The sequence below is a fragment of the Chinchilla lanigera genome, unplaced genomic scaffold (assembly GCF_000276665.1).
Source record: "Chinchilla lanigera isolate Chin_1 unplaced genomic scaffold, ChiLan1.0 scaffold00067, whole genome shotgun sequence".
NCBI classification, from domain to species: Eukaryota; Metazoa; Chordata; class Mammalia; order Rodentia; family Chinchillidae; genus Chinchilla; species Chinchilla lanigera.
In genome coordinates, this window is record NW_004955468.1 from 10,118,695 (window position 1) to 10,130,259 (window position 11,565).

Below are 11,565 nucleotides of genomic sequence, written 5' to 3' on the forward strand. Positions count from 1 at the left end.
AACAGTAGAGAGCTTTTGTGATGTATTGCAGCCTGAAGCTATGTTTAAGGGCTCTGTGTTTAGATATTTGGGTCTCTGTTCTGACTTTCTGGTCAGACAGTGATGATCTTAGATGAATGCTAGTCTCACTACCTAGTATAGTAAGTAATACTAGTCTTACTGAACCACCTATTTCTGGGAACAGAGAATGCCCAGTCTTTGTGTGCTACAGTAGACTCGGTCAGTGATAACTAACATCTTACACTTGGAATCAGTTACCATCATGTCTTTGAAAGATGTTATGTGCAAACTTGAACTTTTGTCTACTGGTGAAAATCCAAAAGTTATTCTTAAGTTAAGATTTTGGTTAGAGTCCAAAATTTTCACTCAGTATATTCTAAACATATATATCCAATGGCATACAAGAAAAGGGGGAATGACATCTTAGAGCAAACACGTAACAACTTGGTGAAAACACAACTGACTTCTTTTCCCCAGTCATGATTATGTGGGTCTAGGAAAGGCCTAAGTGTACACAGAGGTCACGAGTTATTACAAAAGAAGAGGAATGGTCTGCTACTTACAGGAAAGCTCTACTGGTTACAGGCCCTTATGTATCACCTGTCAGTATGACACAGGGCACAGTTCTCATGAGCATTTGCTACTCAAAGCTCCAAAAGTCAGGAGGCATCATAAAGTCCTGTATCAGTAGCAAATGCCAATTTTCCTTCAAAAATTGATATAGTATGAGACAATTTTTGTTTTTATTATAAATTGCAGCATTTATGACATTTGATTCTGAGTCTGTGTTTCTGAGTACTGTGATTCTATAGTACACAGCTGGTTTAAATGTTTTGCTTTTGTGTAAATGAATATGAACACACACACACACACACACACACACACACACACACACAGAGCCATTATTAACTGTGAGGTTACGGACACTAGATAAGAGAAACATAAGAAAGTGGAGGGCGGATATTGGGAATGGGTGGTGAGAGTGCCTGAGAAGGCAGTGGAGGCTGAATTGGGTGAATAAACAAAAAGAATTCTTGCAGATGGGAAGCTGAGCAACTGTGGACTATATTAATGATATAAATAAAGGCTCAGGGCTGTGTGTGAAGTGAGCTGTCAGAATCACATCACGGCTTTTCTGAGGTCATTTGAAGGAAGTCAGGGAGGTTAGGAGGAAATGTGAAGGTCTGAGCCAGAGGGCAAACAAGAGGTGAAGTAAGAGTCCCGGGGGTGAGGGTGCACATTTCTTCTCTGGTACAGAATTTGTATGAGGAAGAGATTTGTCAGTTGCAAGAGAGGAAGTCACTAGAGAATACTGAGAAGAGGGTTGCTGAACTCAGAGATCAAAAGCAAGCTGAGAAATTAGAAGTCCTCTCTCTCAGTGAAATGCTGCTCCTGGCACCGGCATTGCTTGCAGTTTTCTTCCCAGCTGGTGACACTCAGGACGGTAAGGGGAACTCTGACTGCTCTTTGCACTGGTGCAGGGTGTCCAGAAAAGACAGGCTACATTTACCCAGGTGCACTTAGGACTAACACTTTAGCCATCCTATCTCTAGGTCTCTTCCACTATTCTGGAGGCTGGAGCTGGAACCTGAGGCCACGAGGCTCTTAAATGATTAAGGCCCTTAATCCTTCTACAGACTCTGGTTATTTTCTTCTTGTATTTTTTCAATATCATGCCTTCTCTTTCCCTTTTGCTTCTCTCCTCCTACTCACTATTTTATCCTTCTTTTCTCCACAGCCTTCCAAGGGCCAATTTCTTTCTATGTCATTCAAATTTCATCTTTTGTCAACAACACCTGGGTGAAATATCAAGGCTCAGGCTGGTTGGGAGACTTACAGATTCACGGCTGGGACGGTGACTCAGGCACTGCCATATTCCTGAAGCCCTGGTCAAAGGGCAACTTCAGCAATGAAGAAGTATCTGAAGTGGTGGAGCTATTTCGGGTCTATGTCTTTGCATTCATTCGAGAAATGACAGCCCATGTGAATACCTTGCAGTTGGAATGTGAGTCCAGACCTTATACTTGGGGATTTTCTCAGTGATCTGTTTTCCCTCTTGATTCAGGGTACTGCTCTTTCTCCTTCTTACCTCCTCCCGTCTTTATCCAACTGCTTGCACATCGTTGTCTAGAGCAGCATCCTCTCAGGCTGCCTCTGCACTCATCCATGATTGGTGAAGAATTCGGCTTTGAGACCTGTTTGCTGTAAATTCACTCCTTATTTTCCTACCCTGTATGGCTTCCTCCTCTCATCCATCCCTTCTACCTACTCCTCCTGGACTCTCCTCTCCCTGTGACCCTCCATTTCCCTTTGCAATGCTGTACCTGTGACTCCCTCACACTCTCCTCTGTCGTCTTACCATTGTCCCCTTTTCTATAGCTCCTCTATCACATGTCCCTCGCCATACTTTTCTTTCTGAAATTCTAAGTCCTGTAATTATTTAGCCTTATGAATCACACATTCTTGATATTATCTTTACCCAAATCAAAATTCTGGCTCCTTTCCACATCTTGTTCTTTTCTCTGTTTTCCTTGTACACAGACCCCTTTGAGGTCCAGGGCATTGGAGGCTGTGAGCTGCATTCTGGGGGTGTCATGGTGAGCTTCTTGAGAGGAGCACTGGGAGGACTGGATTTCGTGAGCTTCAAGAATTCTTCTTGTGTCCCGGCCCCAGAAGGCGGCAGCAGGGCACAAAAAGTCTGCACACTACTTTCTCGATATCAGGATATCTTCTACATTGTGGAGAAGCTGCTGTATGAGACCTGCCCTCGATATCTCCTGGGTGTCCTTGAAGCAGGGAAGGCGGATCTGCAGAGGCAAGGTTAATCCTGTTCTGTTACATTTTCTATCACGTCCAAGCACGAGTAGGAAGGTGTGCAAGCAGAGTGGGTTCCTCAATTATTTATTTCATTTCAAAGAATGAAAGGCTTAATATCCAAACTTGTGGGTTTCTGGGTTAACATGCAGAATCATAATCTGATACTTTCCCTGCTTCTTTCTTGCCCCAGTGAAACCTGAGGCCTGGCTGTCCAGTAACCCCGGCCATGGGTCTGGCCGTCTGCAGCTGGTGTGCCATGTCTCTGGCTTCCATCCAAAGCCCGTGTGGGTGATGTGGATGCGGGGTGAGCAGGAGCAGCCTGAAACTCAGAGAGGGGATGTCCTGCCCAATGCTGATGAGACATGGTATCTCCAAGTGACCCTGGATGTGGCAGCTGAGGAGGCTGCTGGGCTGTCTTGCCGAGTGAAGCACAGCAGTCTGGGAGGGCAGGACATCGTCCTCCACTGGGGTGAGAAAGGACTGGGGCTCCGAATGAATGGGAGAAGGTGGTCCCTAAGCATAAGGAGATGACTGTTGAAGGAATTGGGGAAAGAAAGCAAGAAAAGAGAGAGGAAAGGAAGGGGAAGGAGAGGTTGGAGAAGATTTACTATTTAGCTTGGGCAAAGCAATGTCTGTGGGCGGGTGTGTGGGATTCAAAGTAACCTCTTCTGTCCTCTCTTCTAATTGGCAGGACGCTCCATTTCCAGTGGCTGGATCATTCTGGCAATAATAGTTTCCTGTTTGATCTTTTCCCTATGTTTTGCATTATGGTTTTTTAGACGCTTGTGAGTTTTTATTTTTTGGATTTCTTTTCTATCTACCCTCCTATCTTCTGTCTTTTTCAACTTTTTACAGCAAATTACCCTACATCTTTTCACTAGTTCTTAGTTCCAACATGTAGAGCTAATTTAGAAAAAGTGGTGCCCTGCACATAACCTAAATGTTATCATCTTTACCATGTGTGTTCTGTTAAATACTTTCATGTAGTTTGCAGCTATTATAATTATTCATGGCCAGAACCCCTTTCATCTTTCAAAATTGAAACTGTCTTCGTATTGAATAACTCACCATTGCAGGCTCTACCAGGCCATAGTAGTGAGTATTCCACTTTTTGCCCTTGTAACTCTCACTACTGGTACCTTATATAAGTGGAATCATTGATATTGTCCTGCTTTTGACTGGACTACTTCACTTAGTAATATATCTTCAAAGTTCATCCATGTTTTTGCCTACATCAAAATTTCTTTCCTTCTTTAGGCCAAATAATATTCCATTGCCTGCACATACAGCATCTTTTGTGTATCCATTCATCCATTGTGGACACTTGAGCTGCATTGTGAATTGTGAGCAGTGCTATGGCAGTGCCCCTACCTTACTTAAAGTTGTTTTGCTTATGTTCTTACAGGTCATACGAGGACATCCTGTGAATCCTTGTCATGTCATGTCTAACAGTTGGAATTAGTATTGAGAAGCCCAGAAACTTGGCTGTTAACCCAACAATCTTGCTGTAGCTCATCAAATAACCATTACTTTTAATCAACTCAGTGTTCCCATACAGTATAAGATAAATCACAATATGTATACCAGCAAAAAATGAAGAATTTATTTTTAAATGGTATCAATAGTAGGTTCCACCCAGATGTCATACTTTATTAATGGCTGCCCTGCACTTCTTAAGATGACAAGGAGTTTTTATGTCATTTATTCTGCTAATTTGGTGTGTCACATTTACTTATTTTCAAATAGGAAAACAAATTCATGTTACTGTAACGTACTTGTCTTGCTCAGAATGTATGCATGTGGACTCTGTGAATGTTTTATCCAGGGCTACGCATTTATGTGCATTTAAGTTGTGCAACATTCCTTAGGTATCCCAGTCAGGTATTGGTATTAAGGAATTTTTCGCCTAATAAAATGTATTGAAAGGTGTTTCCTCTATTTTGTTCACTGGAGTAGGGAGAAATTTATACTTCTGCTGTTGCTTTAAAGATTTGGCAGAAGTTCTTAAATAAAGTTTTAAATTTTAGAGACTATTTAAAAAATAAGTGTACCTCTATCCAGATAGTTCGTTTGGATTTGCGCTTTCTGCCAGTATGATTAATTGTAGTTTTCAAGCTTTGGGCAAGTTATCCAAATTACTCAGTTTATTGCTAGTAGCTTGTACATATCTTTTTGTTAGCACATTAATGTCTGTATGATTTTTAGTCTGTAATTTTAAAATCTAGTATTGAAAATTTGTTCTCCATCCCTTATTTGTTACTCTTTTTTCTTTCTTTTTTCCCTCGGCTCTTGTTCATGTGAGGCAAGGCATGGACTCTTCCACTGAGCGACACTACCAGCCCACTCTTATTCGTTCTTTCATCTTGACACATGTTTATCAATTCCTAAAGTTTTCAGGAAACTAACTTTTGGCCATGTTGGGTCAATATCATATTTTTTTTCTACTCTGTTCTGTGGGTATCATTTACTTTTATATTTCCTTCTCTTCCTTCTCTTCTTTCTCCTTTCTCCTCCTCCTCCTCCTCCTCCTCCTCCTCCTCTTCTACCTTCTTTTTTTGAAAGAAGGTCTTGCTATTTCAGGCTGGCCTTGAATTTTCTATATAACCCAGGCTGACCTCAAACTCAAGGCTGTCTTCTTGCCTCAGCCTCCGTAGCGCTGAGATTACAGGTGAGTGAGACCATGCCTGGCTTAAATTTCTAATTTGTTAATGTAGATTCTTAAGTAACTTACTTTCAGCCATTATTTTTTTTGTATGTGGTTTTATGGCTAAGAATGTACTTTAAGCATGGTTTTAGTGCATATTCAAAAGCTTGGTCTGCTGCACTGCCTTTGTTTAATGTATTTTCCAGTGTCCATTTTTTAACATAATAGGTATCTAGAATTTGTATTTTAGAATTTCCATACATGAAAAAGTGTCTGGTTATCTTTTTATCACTGATTTTTACTTTGATTTCATTTTTTTCAGAGGAAACATTTTGTTGTGTTCAGGCTTCTGAAGTTTATACAGCTTTATGGGTGAACATACTACTTTTAAAATGAATGTTTCATGTTCACTTAAAAACATTGTAGATTTTATTTTTCTCCTTGTAAAATGTTGAATTTTAGATATATCATTAGGCCATGTTTATAAGTTCTGTTTTTAAAATCTTTTATTTAGTGATTTTTTATATTCACAGAGGTTTATTAAAAACTTCTCCATTAAAACTGAACATTGAAAACTACCACTGTTTTTGCATCATCTTTTACTTTCTGAGTTAGATATATCCTATTATGTGCATAAACGTTTAGAAATGTCATATCTTCCTTGTGTTACATCCCTTCCTTTATCTATGATAATGTTCCTTGCCTATAAACTGACTGCTGGAAATTAGTGAAGCCATCCCAAGTTCTTTGAGGTTAGTGTATTCACAGTATATCTTTTCCCATGTGATAGCTTACAATATAGATATATGGCTTTCTATTTAATAAATTTTGTATTTATTTATTTAGCAAATTTTCTTTAATATAATTAATGATGTGTTTATTCTTAAATCTACAACCTTGCTATTACTTCACTCCTTTCCTGTCCTTTTCTCCCTTCTGGTTTTGTTTTTTGCCTATTTTTAGATCAAATATTTTTAGCTGAATCATTTCCTCATTTGTTAGATTGCTGACTTGATGATATTTTAATATTCATTTATTGGTCATTGTAAAAACTTTCATGTCATCCCAAATATTAAATTTCAATGTAAAGTAATATTTTAATACTTTCTGCTGTTCAGTGACGTTAGAACACTTTAATGCCACTTTGTCCTGCTGTTGACCATGTGCTATGTTTGTTACATATTTAAATTTATGTTATGCATTAATTTAACATTCTAAACAAAGTGTAAACACAGTAAACCCAGCAAATTATTCACTTTGATGTACTTGCCTCTTCTCTGTTTCACATTTAGGGTTGGGGACCAGCAATTCCTGAATTGTAGTTATTGAAAGTTGGATTTTAATCTTTTATGAGGGCTGCTTTATTTTCTTCTGTGTTTGATTCACTTTACTCTTACAAGGATTTAATGTAAAATTTTAGGGTTGCCACCTACAGCTCTTGGTGTTTATCAGAGCTTCTCTTTCTATGGAGGCCTCAAAGTCCAAGTTTTGTCTTTTGGGCCCTTAGGTTTTGTGAACTTTCCCACTCACCCTCCCAATTCTCAGCCTGAATTTGGGATTCACAGATGCCTGTACGCAGAGGTGAAGTAGTTAATTTTATGAAAATCTGAGTTCTTTGTCCCATTGCATTGAATAATGAAAATCACAGACCAAAGGAGGAAATCAGGAGTGTTTGTTGGAAATAAGAAGAAAATAGCTCTTAATGGATATGCACCAAGAGGGGATTCTCAATGGAAGTCTGATGTGCTTTCTTTGTTTTGGTCTTACATAGGTAAGCAGAGCAAGGGAGGCTTTGTAGAGTTTAAAAAATCAGTTACTGTCCAAAGTTACTTTTCTCATTGCTGAGACACAACATGTGGCACTAACAACTCTGAGGAAGAAAGGTTTATTTTGGCTTGATTTCTAAAGATTTCAGTTCCCAGGCAGCTGGTTCCAAGGCCAGATGATGTGGCAGAGGAGAAACAGCTCATGGCATGGTGGCAGGAAGCAAGGAAGAGGTTGTGGGTGCAGTGGGCTTCTGCTGTTCACTCTTGGTGTCGTCAGGAAGCCATGCCACCTCCATGGCTTTTAAAGGTATCAGAAAGATGCCTATGGAGCCAGAGGTGGTGATTCACCAAATTAGGATTACCTCACCGGCCACAATGTGAAACCCCTGTAAAAGGTGTGTGCTGACTTGATCGGGGTACAAAAAAAAAGATCAAAAAGTGAAAGGACCCATTTTCATGCCTACTAAGACCTTAATAACCCTAAGAAAAATGTCTTGAAGTGAAGTTTCTGAGACATAGGATCTTTTCCGGATGAGAACCCACAAGCTACCAATTGATTTGCACAATCCTTCTGAGATTGTTAAACAGGTTACTTCCATCAGTATGGAGCCAGGAGTGAAGGTTAAAGTCACCATATCAGGTGCCTAAAGAAACTGTTTCAATTAATTTACAGTCAGTTGTAAAAAAAATAGAAAGAAAGGGGGGAAGGAGCTAAACTTTTTTAGGCCACACCCCCTGTGACCCACCTCCTCCAATGAGGCTTCACCTCCCTACATTGCATTCAGCTATAAATCTATCAGTGGACTAATTTACTGGACTAATTTATCATCTATGGATACTAATCAGTGGACTAATTTATCATCAGTGGGTACTGATGAGTATCACACCCCCATAATCCAATCACCTCCCAGTAGCCTCACCTATGAGTGCATGGGGCTTTGGGAAGACATCTAGATATAATTTATAAAGTACTTAACTGGAACAACTTACTCTGCATTTCTAAGTTTCTCCAGCCCAGAGGATAGAAGGCATACTGTGCCTTAGCATACTGTGCCTGTCTTACTTTGTTCATTGCTGAGATAAAATACCACAAACTCAAAGTTAATCAAGGAAAGGTCTATGTTGGCTCACAGTTTGTAGAGGTTTCAATCTATAGGCTGCTGGTTTAAGGCAGGGTGGCACAGCAGAGGGGCATCAAAGAGGTGAAACAGGCAGAAGGCAGCAAAGCAAAATAGCAGCAGCAGCAGGAAATGGCAGTAGCCCTCTTCCTGTCCCTTATATTCCATCCAGGATACCTGCCTTTTTGGTGGTGTCGCCCACACCCAAGGTGGATCTTCCCATTATCTACACCCAGAACTATGCCAAATCAACCAGTGGATTAATTTAGTAACCAAAAACTCTTAATCCCAGAATCAAATACTTAAACCTGACATCGCATGCCCTAGATTCAGCCACTTCTGAAAAACCCCAGCTATGTTTGCACGAGGCTTTGAGGGGACATCTAGACACAAGACATAACAATGCCTCTTTTAGTTACTTTTCTCTCATTGCTGAGATAAAATAGCCAATGCTCAAAGTTAAGGAAGGAAAGTTTTATTTATCTCACAGTTTGTGGAGGTTTTAGTCCATAATCAGCTGGTTCCAAGGCATGGTGGCATGGAACAGGGGCAACAGTTCAAGGTGGCAGAAGACAACAAAAGCAACAAGAGCCAAAGGGGTGGGGCAAGCTTCTTTTCCTCCCTTATAAGCAGGCTACCCATCCTTGGGCAAGTGTAGCACTCAGGCTCAGAATGTTTACAAAATGAGGGCCCTGGGCCCCTGCTGAGTCATTTAGTTAAACTTCAAAACTTCTCAAATTGCCACAATGAATCAATCATTATAACATCCTACAGCCTAAACACCCTCCCTAAGGCATGTCCTCTACACCCTAGGATGTAGAACTCCTGAGTTACATAGTTAAATTTCTAAACTTCTCAAGTTGACACAGTGTATCAACCATTACATTGCCTATTAAGTTTCTTTCCCTGAAGAAGGATTTATTTATTTTTTATTTTAACTTTTTTTTTAAGTTTGAAGTAAACAGTTTTATGAAGATGAGCTGTAACATAGTGATGCTTGTTACTCTAAGGAATCCTGATCTTGCAGCATGAGGTACCAGTTGGCAGTAGCACCCAGGTTTCCCAAAGAGCCGAGCATCATTTTTCTCCTGTCTGCACAGACTTCTTCTCATTAGCTGCCTTCTGCTTTTGTTGCATTATCTCAGAGTACCTCTGCTTTCTTTGAGAAGTAGTCAAGCTATTCTCTTTTCTTTTTCCCTTGCTAGTCTCCTGGGTTTTCTTCATATTCTTCTGGCAAGCAAGTTCTCCTTGATTGCCATGGGCCATGCCAACAACCCGGAGGATCCTAGAGGAGAGCAGCTTGGACCAGCAATGGCTCCCTCGCACGCTCAGTGGCTGCGGCCACCTGTCACCCTGGAAGTCTGAGCACAGGCCTATTTTAACTTTTATCTTTCTTTTAAAAATTTATCTTGCATTTCTAAGTACCTTTAATGTAGCTGAAGCTATCTTAGACTAATCTCTGTTACAAAATGTATGGCTCCAGAGTCTGGCTTCACTTTCCATGGCTTTTTCCTTCCTTGGATCAGAGCTTTCTAATTTCTCAAAGTTTTGATAGCCCTCAGATGGCTGCAGATACATGAACTTTATCAAAATCTATTTGTTTGTTTGTTTGTTTTCCTGGACCGGGAATTGAACTCACATTCTTGCACTTGCCAGGCAGGCACTGTGCCGCTGAACTAAATCCCCAGCCATAACATCTATCTTTAGTAAATGTACTTAGCAAGACTCCTTCTCCAAGTAGTATAGTATACAATTGCAGACATGAAATGCCAACATTATTTCAGTGAATCCAGTCATTTGGTATATAAATTGCCAATGAAGAATTTCCTTTCTTGTTTTTTTCTTTTAAAAAGTTTATTAGTACACATTTGTAATACCTAGTGTTTACATTCCTTTAGAGGAGGTGGTACATGTACATAATGCATTTTAATTCATTTTTCCACCCCCTTTCCATTCTCTTTCTCCTTTCTCTGCCTGTCTCTTGATCCCCTTCCTTTTATTTTTAGTGACCTATTTTGTACACATACTACATTTTAAAAATGCTAAGTAAAATAAGTGGCACTCAAGGGCAAATGCTGTGTGATATAATTTATATGTGATGAGTATAATGCTCTTTTGATGTAAGCCGAGATTCAAAAAGTGGATGATAACGGATACAGTAAATAATAAAAATTTATAAAAGAAGTTTATATACTACTTCATGTTGGTGATTGAAGTCAAAATAAGGTTGAAAAATTTATTGAACATTATAAGTAATGAAAAGATGCAAAGGACGAGGGAACCCTAAATATGTCAGTTAATAAAAATTGACCTGCAATGGAGAGTTGCAGATATAGCAAAGATAAAAAACTATTGAAGTCACTTTTTAATGCTGGAATTACTTCAGAGAAACCTGGCAGTTGGACAGAGTATTGGACAATAACCAAACCACACAAATAAAAACAAAACATACAAATAAACCTAACATCAAGCAGTTATTATCCAGTTTCACTTATGAGTTCAAGTAAGTAAAATTCAGACATATCATGTAAGGTTTTTACCAGAAGTGTAAGAATAATTGAACAGCTGAGCTTGAGGGCATGCACATATAATACCAGGCTGAGGCAGGAGGATTGCTGTGAGTTTGAGGCCAGCCTGAGCTATAGAAGCAATTTCAAGGCCACCCTGCACTATGTAGCAAGACCTTTTCTCAAAAAACAAACAAACAAACAAACAAATAAGGAAACAAACAAATAAACAAAAATCCATCAAGATATTTGTCAAAATGATGAGATTAGAGGAGAAAAGAAACTATTTGAGTATTTCCCCACATGGCTCATAAAGTCCACAATAAAAATAATGTACAATAATGAAATAATCACATTAATTCTCTGGAATAAAATAGAACTTCCTAATATAGTTTACTACAATCATAACCAGATATATAGCAAATATGCTTAATTGTAAATAAGTTAGAAGCTTTAACATTAAAATGAGGATCAGTCAAGAATGTTATTGCCAGTGAGTACATAAAAACAAAGGATATCAAGACAGGGCAAACTGTCAGTACTAGAAGATGGTATGATCTGTTTATACAACAAGTTGACATTAGAAATTTGACTTACAGGAAAGAATTCAACAGGTAATAAAGGGTCAATATACTAAATAAATTTTAGAATGGTATAGTGTAGAATTTCCTGTTGAGCCCTACTTACTGAAAATAAAAAGTAAAATTTTAAAT

General features: G+C 39.1%; 1 protein-coding gene and 2 pseudogenes across 3 annotated transcripts; 2 read left to right on the forward strand and 1 right to left on the reverse strand.

Moving 5' to 3' along the window:
* The first annotated feature begins 1,242 nt into the window (after positions 1-1,242).
* On the forward strand, positions 1,243-5,317 carry LOC102023249 (T-cell surface glycoprotein CD1b3-like). 3 transcript variants are annotated; one of them, XM_005400143.2, is made up of 6 exons: positions 1,248-1,444; positions 1,739-2,005; positions 2,542-2,820; positions 3,008-3,286; positions 3,509-3,602; positions 4,223-5,317. In XM_005400143.2, the coding sequence occupies exons 1-6, from the start codon at positions 1,384-1,386 to the stop codon at positions 4,242-4,244; spliced, it is 1,002 nt and encodes a 333-aa protein (XP_005400200.1). In that variant the 5' UTR covers positions 1,248-1,383; the 3' UTR covers positions 4,245-5,317. The 3 variants fall into 3 exon arrangements, with proteins under 3 accessions (XP_013377943.1, XP_005400201.1, XP_005400200.1); XM_013522489.1 differs by lacking the exon at positions 1,739-2,005 and having other exon boundaries at positions 1,243-1,444; XM_005400144.2 differs by lacking the exon at positions 3,509-3,602 and having other exon boundaries at positions 1,246-1,444.
* Positions 5,318-7,350: 2,033 nt separating this feature from the next.
* Positions 7,351-7,875, forward strand: LOC102024889 (annotated as a pseudogene).
* Positions 7,876-9,422: 1,547 nt separating this feature from the next.
* On the reverse strand, positions 9,423-9,611 carry LOC102025229 (annotated as a pseudogene).
* Positions 9,612-11,565: the final 1,954 nt, after the last annotated feature.

Bases quoted from the DNA above. Each gene is read 5' to 3' on its own strand.
- LOC102023249 (XM_005400143.2), top strand. From the start codon at position 1,384: ATGCTGCTCCTGGCACCGGCATTGCTTGCAGTTTTCTTCCCAGCTGGT. The intron at 2,821-3,007 runs GTTAATCCTGTT...TTCTTGCCCCAG, and splicing joins GGCGGATCTGCAGAGGCAAG to TGAAACCTGAGGCCTGGCTG. The intron at 3,603-4,222 runs GTGAGTTTTTAT...ATGTTCTTACAG, and splicing joins TTATGGTTTTTTAGACGCTT to GTCATACGAGGACATCCTGT.